This window comes from Neopelma chrysocephalum, unplaced genomic scaffold, assembly GCF_003984885.1.
Source record: "Neopelma chrysocephalum unplaced genomic scaffold, ASM398488v2 Primary Assembly neopelma1_71, whole genome shotgun sequence".
NCBI lineage: Eukaryota > Metazoa > Chordata > Aves > Passeriformes > Pipridae > Neopelma > Neopelma chrysocephalum.
In genome coordinates, this window is record NW_020897731.1 from 9,803,227 (window position 1) to 9,822,735 (window position 19,509).

Here is a 19,509-nt window from a genome sequence, read left to right on the forward strand (position 1 = left end):
CTAAGAACATTTGGTACATTTGTGGTCATTCACTGAATCAGTTGCCGATACATTTCAGTAAAGCTAAAACACATGTATTGTGATGTAAAGAAATTTTTTGAACAGTTTTGCGTGACTTACATGGGTGAAGTGTCAGTTTACAATATTAGTCATTGTGTATCACTTTAAATGATGCTTTCTTTATATGTGTTATGTTGTGACATGCATTTTTTTGTTTAAAGACAGAGGTAATGATAACTGGTTAGTCAGGTACGAAAAAGAAGATGATGGACTTGATCTTTCAGATAAGGTAAGAAAATTGTACTCTTGAAATTTATATTCTTTAAATTTTTTAGTTTTGTACCTTGGTCTTGCTGGGGATTAAGGACATGCCTTTAATCCTGGTGCATGGTTTCAAGATATATGATAACTGCAAATTATTCTAGGCAAAATGAGGGGAAAAATTATTTTTTTTAGACTAGTCTATATAGAACAGTGCTAGAAGTTATTTATATTTTTCTGTATTTTGACTTTACTAGGTTGGGTTATAATAATAGTAAAAGTGCCCACTGTTGCTCAGGCACATTTTTTCAGCTCTTTATCTGCTCAGCTTATCTTGTATTTGGGGAAGGGCTCCTCTTTAATGGGGTTAGAGTAAGAGTTATATATGTACTTGAGTTTATTTGGATACTGCTTTGTATTGTATAAGTTGAATTTAACCAGTGAAGCTAAAAAGTATATTATTTAATATTTTTAATGTGTTTCACTGTTTTTGTAAGCACATAAATATCATTTATTTTTTAAATATTCCTTCAACAGGATAGCCAATGGACTATAACTAAAGAATCTATTAAAATTGCTGCAATTGACAATGGTTTAGCATTTCCTTTTAAGCATCCTGATGAGTGGAGGGCATGTAAGTATTGCGTTCTTCTATCATTTTCCTTTCAGGAGAATAGCTTCCAAAGAAGTATTTTTTATTTGGGTTGTTTTAGTAAGAAACTAAGAAATCACCGCTGTAGTTATATTTGGAATTTTTAAATAACATACTCTTCTTCAGAAAGTTAGCAACAAGTGCGATTTTTGCAATGGCATATGTGATTTAGTCCATTTTCGTATTTTTTACTTTTAAACATTGTTAATACATGGACACTTATAAGCGTAGTACTGTATGTAAACTGACTGATGGTGGAATTGGAAGAATTTAGCAACATGTTTTTCACATGTGTTTTCTTGAAAAACATGGTGGAAAATTACTTGGGTGAAAGGATATGCAAGCTGTCTTTCTAATGGCCAAATTTCTGTTTCAAAATGAAACGTACTGTTATAGGTGGACAAGTAGACAGGTTATTTTTTTCTTGTTCTCATCTTTAGCTTACTTTCTAGATGTTAATATTTAGTTATCAGTTTTTACTCTGCTTGAAAATACTATTACTGTTTAAGTGAGACTGCTTTTGACTACAACTGTGATTATTTATAGTTTAAAGGGAGGTGCCCAACAGGGTTTCCAATTATTTCTGAGGGCTATTAGCCAAGCAGGTAATTATGGCAGTTAAGTGTGGGCTAGTTAGACTCTCAAAAGGCTAGTTTATTATTCCAACCAGGGCTTTGTATAGTCTCTCTATATGTTGATACTAAATAATTACTGTCCTACATATCTCTTGGCTACAGCCACTTCTGTAGCTGTTCTAGAGACACAGGAATTATGGCTTATTTTATACCATCTATTACTTCAGAATCAAAAGTATTAAACTTGCATGATCCTTTAGTATTCTTGTGCAGTTGGACAAATGTGATAATTTTGTAAAGGAAACTTGTAGCATGGCATTTACAAATTGCTGCCTCTTGATACATAGAGCAAATTTTCTTGACTAGTGCTGGTTGGTCATCAAGGATAACCTTCTAAAAACCAGAGAGCAACCTATGCAAAAGGCAGGAAGTTGGTCCAGCATGGATGAAGTGGGAAATCCTGCCTGAATTCGGGATGCAGATATTAAGTACATTAATTAAAAAAAAAAAAGAAGGAAAAAAAAGATGTAGAAACTCCTCTGAAAAAATAGAAACTTTGCCCAAAAGTGCAAGAATAGAGTTTGGAATGTCAAAGCTCAGCTGGAGTAAAGCTAGCAGAAGACATAAAGAGCAACAAGAAAGGATTAAGTAAATTAGAACTGAGGATGGGATTGAAGAAAAGTGCAGCAAAGACCTGAAGGCAAAAGGTGAGGAAAGAAGTTACTCAGTGCTGACTTTGCCTCAGTTTTCACTTGTAAGATTTGCTCTCAGGCTCTTGGGTCTCAAAACTCATAAGCAGAGCCTTGGGGAATGAATCATTACTCAAAGCAGAAGAAAGGGAGCACTTAAGGAAAATGGTCATACGGAAGTTCATTACTCTTGCAATATATTTTGAAAAAACCATCTAGTAGCAATTGAGTAAAAAGTTAAGAACCTGCTCTCAGCATGCTTAGAAAGCATTTTAAAAAACTAAAAATTACATTAAAAATAGTAGCTACTTTTTTGTTAATTCATCAATGAGTCAAACATGTGAAAGATTTCTGTTTTATTACAGCTATTATTTTACTCCAAAGGAAACTGCATTGCTAAACTAGGAAAAGGCCTCTTCTCGTGCTTACAGTGTTTCATTTGTATACTTTTTTTACTTATTGCTTACTATGTTTTCACTGTTTGCAAAAAAGGATTAGCAGCTGTAAAACTGCTCTTGCAACTGTAGCCAAAAGGGGTATGTGGGGAAACCATGTTGGAAAAAAGTGATGTGTTACTGAGAACATGCAGCAGGTAGCTCAAGAATTTAATTTTTGCCTGTTGTTAATCACTAAGTGTACTGTTTTTCTGTACTAGATCCCTTTCACTGGGCTTGGCTTCCTCAAGCAAAAGTTCCTTTCTCTCAGGAGACCAGAGATCTTGTTCTTCCTCGCATTTCTGATATGAACTTCGTACAGGACCTTTGCGAAGATCTTTATGAACTGTTTAAGGTGAATCAACTGCTTCTTTGAATCGAACGTTACTGAAATAGCTGATACCTGTAATGGAACAGTTAAAGTCATAAAAAGAAAAAAAATATAACTTGTATATCACGATATTGTGCTATTTTAGCTCTAACATTGGCATGGTCGAAAGGGTTTATGTAATTATAAGGAAACTGTGTCATCAATGTGGTTAATTTATAGTAATCAACTCATCTGAATACATAATTACCTATTATATATCTAAGTTTCACATAATCAATTAAAGCCAGTTAATTCTTATAGCACAAATTTGTGTAAAAACTCCATTTAACATACCTATGTGGTGTGTATGCACTTAAACTGTAGCAACCTGAGGAAATCATGTATTTAACATAACTTAAAATACATGCAGGCCTTTTGTGTGTATATATATATATATTAATTTTACATACATATATTGTGCTAAACTGATGCTGAAATCTTGACCATGTTTAAAGTCAAAGTCATTTTAAAGGCACTAAAACTGTGCTACAGTATTGACATGTAAAGGTGTCCTTATCTGAAATATTCCACAAACAATTGTGTCAGGTGTTCAATTGAAATAATACAAATAAGCATTGAAAGAATTTGAAATTTTCAACTTTTAATGAAAGTACAGCTGTAATATCAAAACTGGATCCTGAAACACAAATATTTGTGTCTTTGACTCTGAGTTTGTTAGTTGAAGTATTTAATAAATCCAAGGGAGGAAGTATTCTTCTGCCAGAGTACATGGGAGAGAAAGAGCAGTGTTAACGTTATGTAATGGTATTAAGCCTGGTATCTACCAGGTATTGGTATTTACCAATTGCCAAAAGAGATATCCACTGATGTATTTTACTTCTGTGATGTGGAACATTTTTCATTTTCACGTATGTAAACTTGCTGCAATAAATAGGCCTTTTTGTGGGTCATACTAGGTTTCTATTTGAAGCTTTCAAAAATTATTATAGTGTTGGTAAATATGAGTATGCTTATTATGATACTGATGATTTTACATACTAAATATATAGCTGAAAATAAGTGGGTAATTTCCTATAATAACTGTTTGTTTTCTTAATAAAGACTGACAAAGGATTTGACAAGGCTACTTTTGAAAACCAGATGTCTGTTATGAGGGGACAGGTAAGTCTGCTTTTCTTAGATTTTTATTTATGTATTTAATTTGTCATCACTTCTCAACTGCTTTTTTCAGAGGAATAAAAACTGACTCCTGTTGAATGGAAAGACACTTGAAGGTATTTTCACCTAAGAAGACTCAATTTCTTCTTAGAGTTTGTGCCCATTTGCATATAGATGAGACAGCAGAAAGTGTATGCTGATTTTTTTTTTAATAGAACATTTTCTTAAATAATTGGATTTTATTGGTTTTATGGGGGATAGGGGAGAAATTAACTGTGTATTCTTGGATGGCATTTTAAAAACGAAATATTGGAGAAGAGTCATAAATTTGGATGGAAAATTTGATGTGTAATTTCATTATGCTGTTAAAATAAATGTGACTTTATTTTGGAGGGTTGACTTGATTATTCAAATACCTCTCACAAGAAAGCAATATTAGGTAATAAAATTTCTTCATCCTATCAAATGTTAAAACTATACTTCAAAACAGTCAAGCCATTTTCAGATTAGAAATTTGATGATTGTTAAGTGTTGGGCTTTTTTTTTTGTTTGTTTGTTTGTTATTTTAAAACACCAAAACAAGAGAGAAGAGGGTTTCTCCGTCTTCCTGCTATTTTACAATTTAAGACAGGTGTGAATTAGAGAAAAAGCTTTAGCTAAGAACAAGTTATTTAGTTCATTGTAGGCATAAAATGTCATTTCTGCAAATGTAATAGTCCCATTTGCACTAAATATATTGATACTGAGTTCTCTGTGTTCATAAATTCAACATGGATAGTTTGAAGCCAGACATTCACAATTCCTAGAGTGGCTTAATTCACTGTTTTCTCTGTAGAATTTCCTATATCAAAAAGTACCTTGCACAAGACTACAGCTCTGCTTGGTTGTCTGAATTAGTTTTTCGCTCTAAAAACGACATCTGGACCCTTTTTTTGTACCCTATCCCTGAGGTGGATTTCAGCAGAGATTTGTTATGTTTGTTTGGGATTTTTTTTAATCTCTCTCTAGCTATATAAGAGTGTATTTCACTGTGGGAAATGTCAGGTTTTCAAGCATGGAAGAAGTGCAGATAATGAGTAATTATTGGATGTGATTGGAAATACATCAGCAAACAATGCCGTTTAGCACTGATTTTAGATTTGATTTTGGTGTAAAACGAAAGTATGTTACAAGGGCATTATAGATGAGCTGGCTGCCTAGTTCGCATGATAATGGTTGCATTCAGTTGGGATGAATTTGCAGGATAGCCAAAACATCAAAATACATTCTTAAAAGTGGGAATTTAAGAATAAGAAAACTAAGAATCTAGTTGATGAAATAAGGAGACTGTAGATAAACATATTTTGCATGTAAGGGGTGAGGTCTTTAAATCTAAGGTACCAAACATAGTTAGAAGCCTATTTTTGTGAAGTGCAGGTAAAAAAATTTGGAAAGGATTTCAAACCCCAAATAAACAATTCTCTCAAGAATGTATAGTCTAAGCAACAGGTAACACATATCTACAAAGGATTGCCTCAGAACTTTGAAAAGTGCAGAATGAGCAGAGGATCAGTAAGTTTGACAAGGAAGAAAGGGTCATTGTGCAGGGGACAAAAAGGCTTGATATTAAGGATAATACAAGTGTGTCACCAGAGCTAAAATGAATACTTGCCTCACTTTTCAGCAGGATAACATTGAATATGGAGTAAGTTATCAGGGCAGTCCATGAGCACTGAAGTTTTGGAAGGAAGATAACAGACTCCTGTGAATTGAGGGCTGAATATGGATCTTAGCACTGGGTTTGTTATGCGTTAATAATATGGCTTCATATCTTCTGATATGAAAATAATTTTGGCTAAACTGCTGATAGATCCTATGTTAAATCATGTGAATGGCTTTCTTGTAGGTTGTTTTTTTTTCTTTAAAGGTGCAGTGCTTTCAAGAGATGTGCTAAATTTAAAATGCTCTGGTTTTTGTCTCAAAATTTTCTGGAAATTTGGAGAGGATTGCATGAAATATTGAAGAAAAGAATGGAAGGGTAGTCAGTGGCAGGATGTCTTCATGTTACCAAAGAAATAAAATATTTCTAGTTGCAATAGAGTATCTTTTAAAATTAATTCATTCATCAGCACAGTCCTCTACAGAACTTGTTTGAGTGGCATCTAAATTTATAAGCCTGTTAGCTTCGGTTTTATTTGTGTACTCTAACCTTACCTGCTTTTACTCTTTTTAGATACTAAACCTTACTCAGGCATTAAAGGATGAAAAAAGTCCCATTCAGCTTGTTCAGATGCCACGTGTGATTGTAGAGCGAAGTAGCACTGGAAGTCAGGGCCGAATTGTTCACCTGAGTAATGCATTCACACAGACCTTTCATAGCAGGAAGCCTTTCTTTTCCTCCTGGTAGCAACAAAAATACGTGGGAAGAGTAAGTTCTCTTAACTTCAGAAAGCTACTTTTGTGTAAAGGCTCTGCAATAACGTACTTCTGCTGTATACCAAGAGCTCTGACTGCCAACACCTCAGAACTTAAATTCTAAAGACTTAAGAAATGTATTTTGAATGTAATAAAAGTTTACAATTTTTGTGTCAAAATTGTGAATTCTTACGTCAGGGAATGAGAAGAATTTGTCCATACTATATTTTTATAGGCTAAATTAATGTATTCTGAATAAGGGAAGCTAGTTTGCATATGCTGAAAAACTAATTTTGAATACAGTAGGATTTTTTTTGTTTAATATACATGTGAGAATCTATACACTATCAATTTCTTTTTATATGGCCTTTGGAAAAAAAATTTCAGAATGTTATCTTTGATTGTGAAAAATGCTTTTCCTTGGAATTTTTTCCTGATATTTTAAACTGGTTATAGATTTTTGTAGGCTAGTTACTTGAAAAGTCATGCACTTAAAATAATAATCTGTCCTTGACAAACAAGTAGGAGAAAGGGAGAAGGGGAAAAAATGCTCCAACTACTTTTTTTTTTTTTTTGCACGCAGGGACCAAAAATAGTTAAGTAGGTGAATTACAGCAAAATTCAACCTGAATGAATACACAGTTTCTACTGTGACAATAGAAACTGAGTGTACATTTCAGAGGTTGAAGTTTCATTGTAGTGTTTAGAACTTGTGTATTTAAGCATATATATGGAAATTTGTGATATTTCTTTATAGATGCATCACAATGAAGGAATTGCACCGTGTTGTTAGGTTTCTTTTGCCATGCACTATAAATGTGTTCATCAGTTGTCACCAAAGTGGTTCTGCACTGTTAGTGACAGAATCACTGTGTTCATCACGAAGCCAGTTTGCCTTCTAAATTTCTAGCTAAACACAGTTTTTGGTTTTTTGACTGGAAAAAAGAGAACACTTTTTTTTTGACTGGAAAAGACTGTAATGCATACAGCAGAGAATTATTATTGTGCTCTTAGCAATGTCATGCTCCCCTGCCAATTGCCATTTGCATTTATGTTTAAATTACCTGGTTTAAGACTTGATGGTCATGTTTCTAGGTCTGCGGCTTCTGTAACGTGATAAATATTTTTATTTTAGTAATTTCCTGGACATTTAAGACTGGGAATGGGAGAAAGATTGCTGCTTTTATGAAACTTTCAGTATTTCAGACATTGCTGTATTTTGTAATTCTAAGCAATACTGTTGGAACTCAGAAATAATAAAATGCTTGTATTTTATGTAATTTTGAGTGTATGTAAATATTAATGTAGCACGTTAGCAAAGTCACAAAACTGAGATGTTTAAGCCTTAAATGTAAATCCCACCGCAAGGTGGAGCTCGAAAGGAGATGGAAACGCCCACCTTTATAAACTTGACATGATTGTTTTTATCCAGACGGTTTATTAAAAAATTAAAGACAGTGTTGATGCACGGGGTCCGCCTGCTGAGGACAATGAATGTCCAGTGGGACCGGCTCGGGGTCGGGGCTCCGCCGTGTCCCTTGTCCCCGGGTGGGGGGGTCCCGCCGGGGCCTCCACGCCGCTGGGGGGCGCCGCCCGCTGCAGGCCCCGCCGCTCGCGGTGGCCGTCGGGAAGGAGGCGGTGCGATGGCGGCGGGGGAGCGCAGCCCCGGCGGCATCGCTCTGATCGGACCGGCGTCCGGCGCGCCCAGCTGCCCGCACGGTGAGCCCGGAGGGGCGGGGGGCACCGCCCCAGCGTCCCTGGGCTCCCGGCAGGGCTTACCTTGCAGCAGCCGTTGGGAATACCTTGTTCTGGGAGCTCGGCTCTTGCAGCGGAGCGCGGGAACAGACCTGCTGGTGTCCCCTGTGTCATCGTGTCGTGGCGTTTGTCCCCAGGTCCTGCACTGCTGTTCGTGAAGACCAGCCAAGGAAAAGAGGAAGGGAGAAGATTCTATGCTTGTTCAGCCTGTAGGGATAGAAAGGATTGTAGCTTTTTTCAGTGGGAAGATGAGAAGGTAAGAGAGCGTTGCTTAAGACTCTGCTGGAGACTCAGGACTACGGAGGTGATCCGAGGGCTGGAGCACCTCTCCTAAGGGGACAGACAGAGAGTTGGGGTTGTACAGCCTGGAGAAGAGAAGGCTCCAGGGAGACCTTTTATAGCACCTTCCACTATAAGGGGCTACAAGAAGGACTTCTTATATTGGCATGTAGTGATAGGACAAGGGGTGATGACTTTAAATGCAAAGAAGGTAGGTTTGGACTAGCTGTTAGGAAGAAATTCTTTACTGTGACAGTGGTGAGGCACTGCAACAGGTTGCCCAGAGAACTGGGGATACCCCATCCCTGGAAGTATTCAAGGCCAGATTGGATGGGGTTTTGAACAACATGCTCTAGTGGAAAGTATCCCTGCCCATGACAGGGGAATTGGAGCTAGATGATCTTTAAGGTCTCTTCCAACCCAAGTTGTTCGATGATTCCATGAAATACTGGGGATTTTTTTACCTATTTAACAGTTTAAAAGTATATTTTGTTCTGGAAATCTGTGGCAATTATCACTTTCTAAACTTTATCTAATAGTTTATACTTAGCAGAGCACTTATTTCTGTCAGGAGAACATGTTTCGAGTATAACTTTTAAGGAAGGCTATGCACATTTTGAGCAAAATTGGCACTTCTTACTGTATTGCCAAAATGCATAGATAATTAAGGTTGCTAATGCTAAGCAATGTTGAACAAAATGGGATACTTCTGTTCCCAAGATGCTCTCATCTCCCATAATTAAGACAGAGGAAATCTATTGGATGCAAACAAAAAGTGGGGTATACAAAATTCTGAGATGGTGGGGTTCAGCATGATACTCAGCGATTTCTCACTGTCTAAAGACCTTTGGTCACATAATTTTGTAGGGTAATGAAATTGGGATTGATATGTATTCATAGAGAGCTTACCATGTTTTTTTCCAGTGTGTTTTGTTTTACTTTTTCTGTTTCCTGAGTGAGTATCTTGTGAGATTGGCAGGCTGCAATTTATTTGGGTTCATAATTGGTTTTTTGCTGTGCTGCTTACTATTGAAAAGTTGTAGAAAGAGAAAACGAGATGGTTGGTCACTGGATTGTGTAGATTTAAATGGGATTCCTAGTGATAAGTCATTTTAAATGTCACTTGTATCATGGTGTCTGTTGTTCTGTCTCCTCCTTTAAATAAAACAGTTCCATAAGTTTTGTGAAAATGTCTTGAAACTGTTCCACGTGAAACCATGAGTATGTTGTGGTAACAAAGTAGAAGAGTCAGAGAAGAGTGTGAGAGACCGAAATGTTAAAGTTTAATGACTCGAACTCAGTGACAGGTCATAACAAAGAGCTGTTGTCCTTTTAAAATGATCACACACAAAAGACTTGGGCAATGTTTTTGCTGTCATCAGTTTTTCAGGATCAGATCATAGTTCTTCAGAGGGAATGGAACTGCTGGCACACATTAATGGAAAGGATAACTCTTTCTGTCTCCATCACAGTCACGTTTTGAGTTTTTCCCTGAGTAGAAGATATGTAGTAGAAGAATGAAATACTATTTATTTTTTTGCACAGTTTAACTTCACAGTGAGAGACTGGTGTTGTTTTGCAGCGTGCCCCTGTGTTGCAGTCATGCTTGTTCTTCTGAAACAACAGACCAATGAATGTGATGGTTTTTCCTTGCAGAGTAACTAAAGCATGAGACCTTTGATGCACCCCTTTTGTTTAATGTTGAGATTTGATGTACAACACAGAGCAATAGGTGTTTGTTTTGTAACTTTTTACGTACACAAATTTTACAGGTGTCGGAAACAAGGCTTGCAGCACGTGAAGAATATAATAGAAATCATCAGCCTACTTTCACACACAGACAGAATGTGGAAAGGTATTGTTATGCATATTTCCTTTAGTAGAAATGAAGTAATACAAGTTTAGGTACTCTGAATGTAGAGAAAACATTTCAGGATTCTTTAAAGTATGAAGGTGCGGCAGAGGGATTTGGACAAATGGGAAAATAGCATGAAACAACTAATTAGAGCAAGTATTTTCAACCCAGGAACTGGAGTTTTTTGGGTTTTTTTATGTTTGTATAGTTCTTCTGATGTTAGTGCTCATAATACGCTAACAACAGATCAGTAGTAGTTTCAGTTAATTTATGTCTGACTTTAGTTTGCAAAAGTAATAGGCTTAACATTGTAAAAAGAAGCAAAGGTAATACAGTAACAAATAATGTCTGAATTTTTGTGTATAAACATACAGGAATTTGCAGTTAGTCTATGAAATCTTCACTCTGTAATCCAGTTATTTTGTGGAGACTCCCAATATATTTGGCTACCATATATTATGTGCATTTCAGAGTGTCCTTTGAATATTTTTTCATAAATAATACTTAATTCACATGTGGAGTTTTGCAAGAGCAGTGTAAACGGCATTGTCTGTTTAAATGTCTGAATACTTAAAAAATGTGAAACTCCCTCTATAGCTCCACTACGTGTCTTTCATAGAGGCTTTTTGCAAAGTTTGTTCCCTATTGTCTTTTTTATTTAAAGGTACAAGAATTTTGTTCTGCTGCCATTATCAAAGAGGAGGTTTTGCCAGGAATGCCAGCAATTGCTATTGCCAGCAGAATGGGAAAAACACTTGAATCACCAGTTGCTGTGTGATATTTCCACTGCCCAGCTGAAAAGTCCCAGTCAATTTCTGTATCCACTGGAGAATAAAAAAACAAATGCACAGTATTTATTTGCAGACAGAAGTTGCCAGTTTCTACTTAATCTCCTTATTGATTTAGGATTCAGACGAGTGCTCTCTGTTGGAACACCCAGGTACGTCAGTGAGAGTTGTTACAGTTTCAAATAATATTTATATCTCAAAACTGTGCAGCTTACTAATGATTACATAATCAGTGATTCTCCCATAATTAGAGGTTCATTATGCTTTAATTAGCTGGGGTTATCCAAGCATCTAGTGGGGTCTTGCTTTGAGCTAATAAGATACAGGAGAAGACTGCGGCAGCACTGCAAATAACACAAACACACATACACACTTCAGTTCTTCTGCTTTGTTTCTTACTGCAGTGACTTTTCTTTGGCTTTGTTTCAGGGGGTTTTTATGCAAGGTGATCCAATAGGTTTCACTGACTTTTCATCTTTTAAGACTAACCTATTTTTCTAACTCTGAGTATTGGCCAAAGGGAATCACCCAAATTCAGATTACTCCATTTTCTCTATCTGTTTGGTTTTAGGTTTAGTAAAGTACCAGGCATTCTTGTCTTGCAAGATCATTTCTGAAGCCAGTGATTATGTGTTAAATTTTTTTGCTCCAATTATACTTCAGGCTTCATGAAATGATCCAGTCAAAAGCATCACAAGAAGAAGATTTCAGAGTTAGAAGCCTTCTACTAGATATTGATTTCAGGTAGGTTTTAACCTTTTTCTGTCTGAAGAATAAGTATAAAGATTTGTGTTCTTACTACTTTAAAAGATAAATTGGTGGTTGTTTTCACTTTCTTGTCTCTGCATCTTAGTTCATGCACACATACACAAATGACATCCAGTTTATGAGAAAAATAATTATACTTAATAATTCCTCAGTATAACTATGTGTTGTCAGTAAGCAGAACCCAAAGATATTGTTTTTCTTAAGGCCTATTTTCAGTCTAAATGCCTTTTAGAACACACAAGAAGTTGTTTATATTTTTCTACTACTATTCAAACTTATTCTACAGGTATTCACAATTTTACACAGAGGATGAATTCTGCCACTACAACATGTTCAATCATTATTTTTTTGGTGGAGAGGTAAGGCCAAGTATTTATTGAGTGCTTTTGTAAAGAAGTATGTGTTGTCAATGCAAAATTTTCTAAGAAGCTAGTCTAGTAGAAAACATCATGAGAAAAAATGGTTATAATACTAAAAACCAAAGAATGACAGTGCCTCTTCAGTAATTCTCTCCCACTTATTATATTTATGTTAGCTAATGTTGCTTAGACACCTTAATTGCTGCTTTTATTAAAATGAAGGTGTGGTGTGAGCTGTTGCCTCACATAAGTATTCATTACCCCTTTTCTTGTGTTGCTACAACAGAATTCATTATTTTATTCCCAACCTTTACCAGCCCAGTGGATGCTACAAGACTTGATCACTGGTACTTGAGATGGGAGGAAAATGAGGGTTTATGCTTTGTTCCAAAAAAGCAACGTCAAAAGGTTAACCTTGTTGTCATATAATGAGATTGATGTGGTGTTTTTATAATGGCCAGTCTTCGCGAACGAAGATTTTGGGAAAGGTCTTTTACCTTTCAAGCCTGCGCAATGGATTTTTTTTTTTAGGTGAGTTAGCTCCATCTGCCCGGGGGACCAGGAATCAAACCTGGGTTGCAGCGGTGAGAGTGCCGCATGCTAACCACTAGGCCACCAGGGGTCCCTTGATGTGGTGTAATGGTCAATGAAAATGCCAAATTTCTTGTTTCTTTTTAAATGTCACATGAAATGCTTAGTTTCAAGTTTGTTAGGAAACCTGCAACTGTAATAGGATGTCTGTTATAGCTTTGTAAGAGAATCACAGTCTAATTCAAGTCCAAACATTAATTTTAAACTCTTATCCCAATAATATACTCACTCTTTGCTCTTCGTCTGCCATTAGTAAATCTCTGGTTATTTGTATAAACATGTTTCTTGCAATACTGTTCACAGCATGTAAGTAATTTTCAGATTTTTCCGTTCTAGAGGCTATGTTTGAATGAGATCTTGAAAATGAAAAAAAATCATTTAGAATGAAATGGGAAGCTGGTCTGAAAGCCTGAACTTTAAATATTTGTATTCCATCACTGTATTCAAGTTTTGTATTTTTCAATTAAAACTAAAGACTCTGTTCACCTGCATTATACATATTGCAGTTCTTTTCAAGGTGTGCAGAGGTGACACCTGTAATGACACTGTTCTGCAGTGTATTCACGGACTGAATTGCAGAACTTTCAGTTGCATATTAGTATTAAAAATCTGCAATAGAATCTAAATACCAGATGATAGAACACTGCAAGATGGCAGTGAATATATAGGTTTTTACATTTCCTTTAATAATAGAATCCAGGTTGGACTGCTACAATTTGAATACTATGCATTTTTATAATCAGTATGGATTGAATTGGTTTTCAGTAGACTCATTTTTTTCCTACTGCTTTGGTAATCTTTTGCAGAATAGAACTATAAGTTAAAGGGCATGAATAAAATGTATTCTGAGCCTGAACTTTGTTTTCTTGCTATGAATAACATCATTTTTTCTGAGGTAAATTTAGTATCCTTAGGAAGAAGACTGTCTTAGGAAGCTTGAACTGCATCTGCCTTTGGTGCATTAACTGAAAATGGCACTTTTTTTCAGTGCTTCAAATCCACTAGGGTGTTTTTGTCTGGGATTTTTTTAATTTCCTTGAGTTTTTTTGTTTTGTTTTTTAAATGCTACACAAGAGGAAATTCACCTCTGTGAGAATAAAACCTGAAACTTCTACAGTGATCATTTTATTGCTGAAGACATATTTTTACATTTCTTTAATCTGTGTTTCTGGAAGTTAAACTCTGTTTCTTACAGGTTGCACGTGAAACTTGTAGGAAATTCTTGTATGAAGATAATGGTGAAAGAGTCATTATGGTAACTGATCCCCCATTTGGAGGTTTAGTGGAAGCACTGGCTTCTAGTTTTAAAAAACTGATGGCAATGTGGAAGGAGACAGGAAAAGAAGGTATGTATTACAGCCAGATAGGTGGGTTAAGCAGTAACATCACTATAAGAAAAGTACCTATTTAAAATAAGTCTGTGATTCTTGCTGCTCAGGTGAATGTGAGCACACTTACGTTATAATTTCTGAAGGTGAACTACCATATATCCTGTTTACTCTCCTGATATTTTTAGTTTAGTAATGCCCAATTCTCTAAGTCTTTCTTAAAACCCTTTGCCATTCTTTTCCAAATCTATTTTTCCTTTAAAATGGACTTAAAAGGTAGAGAAAAATAAGCTATCAAACCAGTACCATTTCTTACCCACGTAGGCGGGTAACAAGAGCTGTTAGTTACATGGCACTTACAGCTACGCATATTTAAAATATGCCAAAACTTTGTTTCCTACAGGAACTAGTTCTTATGCCTAGCACGACATACATATCCATGTTTATGTATACAGAATGTTTACTGTAAAGTTCTCATGCTTCACGTACCTTGTTTTTCTCTTATGTACATCAAAGCCTTTTTGTTACTAGGTCAAGACAATAAAGAGATGCCCATGTTCTGGATATTTCCATACTTCTTTGAATCTCGTATTCGTGACTTTTTCCCAAGCTTCAGTATGATGGATTACCAGGTATGGCTGAACCCAGTGAATCTGCTGAATATCAGTTGTGTGCAATGTGAACAGGAATATGAATGAAGCAGATACAATGGTAGCACTTGTCTGTAGATGGGCTGTGTCCTTGAACTTTGACTGTGTTGGAGACACTGCAGAGCCCGTGGTGTTCACGTGAAGCCTGAATTCTGTATTTCCGTTAGTCATACCTTTGATAACTTTATCATGTTCCTGCAGTTTGTATACAAACATGAACATTTTATAAGGCACATATAAAGATAATAAATATGTAAATAGCTCTGCCTGTGCTTAGCATTCAGTTTAAGGTTCTTTTTTATGGTTTTATTTTTCTAGGTAGACTATGATAATCACGCACTGTATAAACATGGCAAGACAGGTCGCAGACAATCTCCTGTCCGTATCTTCACAAACCTTACCCCAAGTATGATTGTACTTCCTGTAGAAGAGGGTTATAGGTAAGATATGTTAATGCTCAAGTAACTAAAAGAGTGTCTTTGTTCTTAATTAGGGCATAAAGTCTCTAAAGGAGTTTGGGATGGTGCTGTTCAGTATTGTCTTGCCTAACTTGGATGCCAGGCTCAAGAGCATATTTTTCTGTCTCATTCCAAAGTTGTATGTTATATAGACAATGTGTAGGAGAGCTGAACACCTAAAAAGAAGCTTGTATTTTCCACTGTGGAATGATGAGATGCCTTAACTTCTCCATGGGATATGTTATATATACATACAAGAGGGATTTACAGCTATGTCTGATAATCAGCTTTGTTGAGACAATAGTTAAAAAAATGAACCCTAAGAGAAGCATCGAGGACAGAGGAATGGATTTAGTTTGATTTACTGCTGATTGTGTCGATAATTCAAATTCAAGCTCCTGAATTTTACTATGTGGTTGTGTCTAAATTGCCTGAGTATCATTTATGCATCAAAGATGTAATTTTTAATTCAACAAAGTGATTTTACAGTCCTTATATTTATTGTTAAGCTTGTGTAAAATTAATTGTTTTGTTAGCAAATGTGGACCAGTACATTTTTTTTCCAGGTTTTGCTCCTTATGTCAGCGGTATGTTAGTTCTGGTAACCAGCACTGTGAGATGTGCAATTCATGTACATCAAAAGTAAGTATTTTCCCTTCTTTCTGAATGACAGTTTTAGCAGTAGTCAGATACCAGTCTCTGTAATATTTGCTCTGGTGAAAACCTATTCTGATACCAAGTTCTGTGGGAAACCCCCAACAGTTCCAATTTTGTAGACTTATTATTACCTTCACAGGACATCTTTCATAACCCACTGGGAATTAATTTCTGTTTCCCTGATTCCTTTGTGTTGTATAGAGGACAAGAAAAATTTGCTACTTGCCACTCACACCATAACTTATTCACCAGTGGTCTGTTGGCACATACATGTTTTCTTATCTTTTGAAGTTTTAAAAATTGCTAATTTTAAAATGCAACCCTTTTGCTGTGGTTGTCACAGATTCTCAGGTTTCTTGTTTCTGAGTTACAGTCCTTCCTAGAGAGGACTTGCTTCTGTAAACAGTGGGGTCCATACATCAGTAGTTTAGTTTTAAGATAGAATCAGTGTGTGTGGGGTTAATAAAAAAAACATTTATTTGTCTTTTGTAGGATGGCAGAAGATGGAAACATTGTGTTCTTTGCAAAAAATGTGTAAAACCCTGTAAGTACACAAAAATACTTTTCTAAATAAAAGTGCACCTAGTCCAAAGAAACTGGGATAACAAACCAGGAGAGAAAATGTAGAAGTAAAATGTAGTAGAAGACGCAGAGTAAACAAAAAATCTCAATTTTGCACAAGCTGCTATTTATTAATTTAAGTGTATTTGCACTGTGTGGCAATGTGATAACTTCTTGTCAAGGCACACTAAATTCCATTTATATTTATTATGGGAAAATTGAAATATTTTCATTTGTTATATAAGTGTTTCCTGATTCTGTAAACTTTTTCATTAGAATTTCATAAACAAATGGGGAATTACTGAAATGTTTGAGAGGGTGGAGTAAAATTATGCTTCATGTACAAATTTAGTTGTATATATAGCTCTGTTCAAATAGCTGAAGCAATAATTTTTGTTACTGTTACAGAAATCACAATCTGTAAATACATTGTAATATCTGGACTTTTTTCCCTGTTAAGATCACATACATGATAATAGTTCTCATGACAAAACAATTCATATATAATTGCACAGTATATCTAGTGAGGTATCTGGCTGCCTTATGAGATGGGATAAGGGACCCAAAACTGACCACATTCAGTTCCGTAAAACGAATCCAGAATTAAAAACTGGGTATTGTGGCCTATATTTAAACCTCATTTTCAGAATTATTGTTATAAACATTTTCAATATAATAAATCATGTTACTTATTTTGCAGCTTGGTTTCACTGTAACAATTGCAACTGCTGTGCTCTTCCAAACCACAGTTGTGAGAAGACTGATTCTGGCTGTTTTGTGTGTGGCAAGACAGGTCACAAGCGCAGTGCCTGTCCCAGTCTCTCCCGCACCAGCACAGCTTTCCAGTAAGTGTCATGTTGCATTAGTATAATAAAAGACAGCAGTCAGGTGAGATCAGATCTTATGTCATGGAGTGAATTTAGAAAGAGATGATTTTTGGCTTTAAGTGCTGATGTCAGCTTTCACTGTTGCTCTCCTGTTCTGTTGCTGGGGAGTATATACTGAAGGGAGAATATGATAAATGGCAGCTCCTGTGGCTCCCAATTCCCTGTCTGTGGCTTTTCTTTCAAAACTGATTTATATGAATCGCAAACTTGGTGACTGGTGCATAGGAGAGCTCTGTCAAGAAGACTGGAAATTGAAGTAATAAAACACTTTTATCCCCTTCAAATTCCTCATGAAAGGTCAGAGAAAACACTGACACTGTTTTATTGCTTCCTGTTTCTTTTGCTTTGTTGTGGCATATTTTGCTTTTTTCCATGTGGTATTTCAGGTGCTTTTTGTACTATGATCTAAATATCCACCATTAATCGGGGTCACATTGAGTACTTTCAGTCTTCCATGATTGTCCTTCTGTAATATACAGAATAACATACTTGTATGTATCAGAAGTCCAAAAGAATCATGTATGGTGGTCTTCAAATAGAACTGAAAAGAGGAAAGGGGATTTGCTAAGAGATGATGCGGCAGTTGTCTCAGCCTTTCCAGTTCCGGATAGTTGACCTGCACTTTGGTAGCTTCTCCAGAGTCATGGATTTGTTTGTGATTCTTAACTTGAATGGCTGTAGCAGTGGAAATGCAAATCTTCTCTCGCAAAAGCTGTACTTCTTGTTGCATAGTGAGATTCAGATAATTACCCTCTTGGATCTGTATCAAGAGACTCACCAGATGCTTGCTGGATGGTAGAGGAGTACAGGAGTATTGCTTCGTGTCTTCCCGTGGCATTAAAACAAGTTTTGGTTAAGGAGTAGTAGAGATAAAAGGTAGTAATGTTTCAGTTTATGTATCTCTTTTAAAAATTCCATCTCTTAATGTTTGGGTTTTTTTTTTCTTTGCTTAAAAAAGTAAAAAGGATGCTAAAAAATTCATGAAGCCTCATCTGTTTCTTCTGTCAAGTAAGATACTATTTGGTCAATTGTATCAGAATGGTTTAGTCCTTTCACTTCATCAGTTACTTCTTTTGTTGACTTATTGCAGAATATAGCTTAGCTTTCTTTCTCTAATAAAAAGTTCTGTATGTTTTATTTATTAAAATTATTCAACATTTCGCATTGTGAAATACATCCTTTGCAGAGACAAAACAGTCCACTTGCTAGTTGTATTTAGGTCCTGTATTTGCAGGAGTCTTCCTGATGCAGGAGTCTTCTTATGTACTGTCTTCTAAGCCTTTCTATTATATGTTTATGCTTTATATGTTCAGCATGAAACTCTGTATGTGCTTTTTTGTGAGGGAATTTCTTAAGTTTTCTACATCCTTTTAAAGTTAAATGCTGAATAAGTACATAAATGAAAGATAATTAATGGCAATAAAGTGGAGAAACAGTTTTAGGAAGTTGAAATATCGTAACATTTTAAGGTGGAATGTTCCTTGTACTTTTTGTGCCAGTGCTTCACATACTGTCACTACAGTTCATGTACTTACACAGACAGGTTATTTAAAATATGAGCAAATGTAAAAGTTCATTCTCCATTTTATTCTAATCTGTATGTTCCTTTTTTCTTTACAGAGATGACAAAAAGAAAGGGCAGAAAACTTCAAAGAAGATAAAGATGGGGATCTGTAAAAGATCAGCAACGAAACGTGCCATATTCTCCAGGAAGAAAGTAAAGAATAAGAAAAAAAAGACATGACTTTTCTTGCTGCTACTTAATTATTTATTTTTTTATGGCCAGCCTTTGTTTCCATTTTCTAAAAATGTAAATATTAACATCCAAAATAAAACCTGATTGAATTAAAAGTGACAGTTCCTTTATTACACATCGTTACTGGCACCAAAAAAAAAACCCCAACCTAAGGAACTACCACAGCCCTTACCATGTATTTGTATAACGTAACAATTTTGTGTGTTTAGGATTGGCTATTTGTCTGATTTGGTGGGAATCTGACGTTCAGGGGAGTACTGCTGAGAGGCGAGGCACTGGTGGATGCTGTGGTTTTGTGGTAGGTATTGGGGGACCTGGGGCAA

General features: G+C 35.9%; 2 protein-coding genes across 4 annotated transcripts in view; both read left to right on the forward strand.

The window, feature by feature from the left end:
• PI4K2B (phosphatidylinositol 4-kinase type 2 beta) overlaps nucleotides 1-8,493 on the forward strand; it is a 29,375-nt gene extending 20,882 nt beyond the window's left edge. For 2 of the 3 annotated variants that reach the window (XM_027686634.1, XM_027686636.1), the window contains 5 exons: nucleotides 222-289; nucleotides 799-895; nucleotides 2,833-2,966; nucleotides 4,044-4,103; nucleotides 6,313-7,962. In XM_027686634.1, coding sequence (XP_027542435.1) covers nucleotides 222-289; nucleotides 799-895; nucleotides 2,833-2,966; nucleotides 4,044-4,103; nucleotides 6,313-6,486 — 533 coding nt within the window. In that variant the 3' untranslated portion in view covers nucleotides 6,487-7,962. Of the gene's footprint in view, nucleotides 1-221; nucleotides 290-798; nucleotides 896-2,832; nucleotides 2,967-4,043; nucleotides 4,104-6,312; nucleotides 7,963-8,386 lie in introns of those variants that run through there. The other variant, XM_027686635.1, reaches the window with a different exon arrangement.
• Nucleotides 8,115-19,279, forward strand: ZCCHC4 (zinc finger CCHC-type containing 4). Its single transcript, XM_027686630.1, has 13 exons — nucleotides 8,115-8,213; nucleotides 8,387-8,505; nucleotides 10,301-10,383; nucleotides 11,048-11,323; nucleotides 11,835-11,915; nucleotides 12,226-12,298; nucleotides 14,085-14,235; nucleotides 14,749-14,849; nucleotides 15,186-15,307; nucleotides 15,892-15,967; nucleotides 16,475-16,526; nucleotides 17,244-17,388; nucleotides 19,051-19,279. Exons 1-13 carry the CDS (start codon nucleotides 8,138-8,140, stop codon nucleotides 19,172-19,174), a joined length of 1,479 nt encoding a protein of 492 aa, XP_027542431.1. The 5' UTR covers nucleotides 8,115-8,137; the 3' UTR covers nucleotides 19,175-19,279.
• The last annotated feature ends 230 nt before the right edge of the window (nucleotides 19,280-19,509 follow it).

Bases quoted from the DNA above. Each gene is read 5' to 3' on its own strand.
- ZCCHC4 (XM_027686630.1), top strand. From the start codon at position 8,138: ATGGCGGCGGGGGAGCGCAGCCCCGGCGGCATCGCTCTGATCGGACCG. The intron at 15,968-16,474 runs GTAAGTATTTTC...TGTCTTTTGTAG, and splicing joins GCAATTCATGTACATCAAAA to GATGGCAGAAGATGGAAACA. The intron at 16,527-17,243 runs GTAAGTACACAA...CTTATTTTGCAG, and splicing joins CAAAAAATGTGTAAAACCCT to CTTGGTTTCACTGTAACAAT.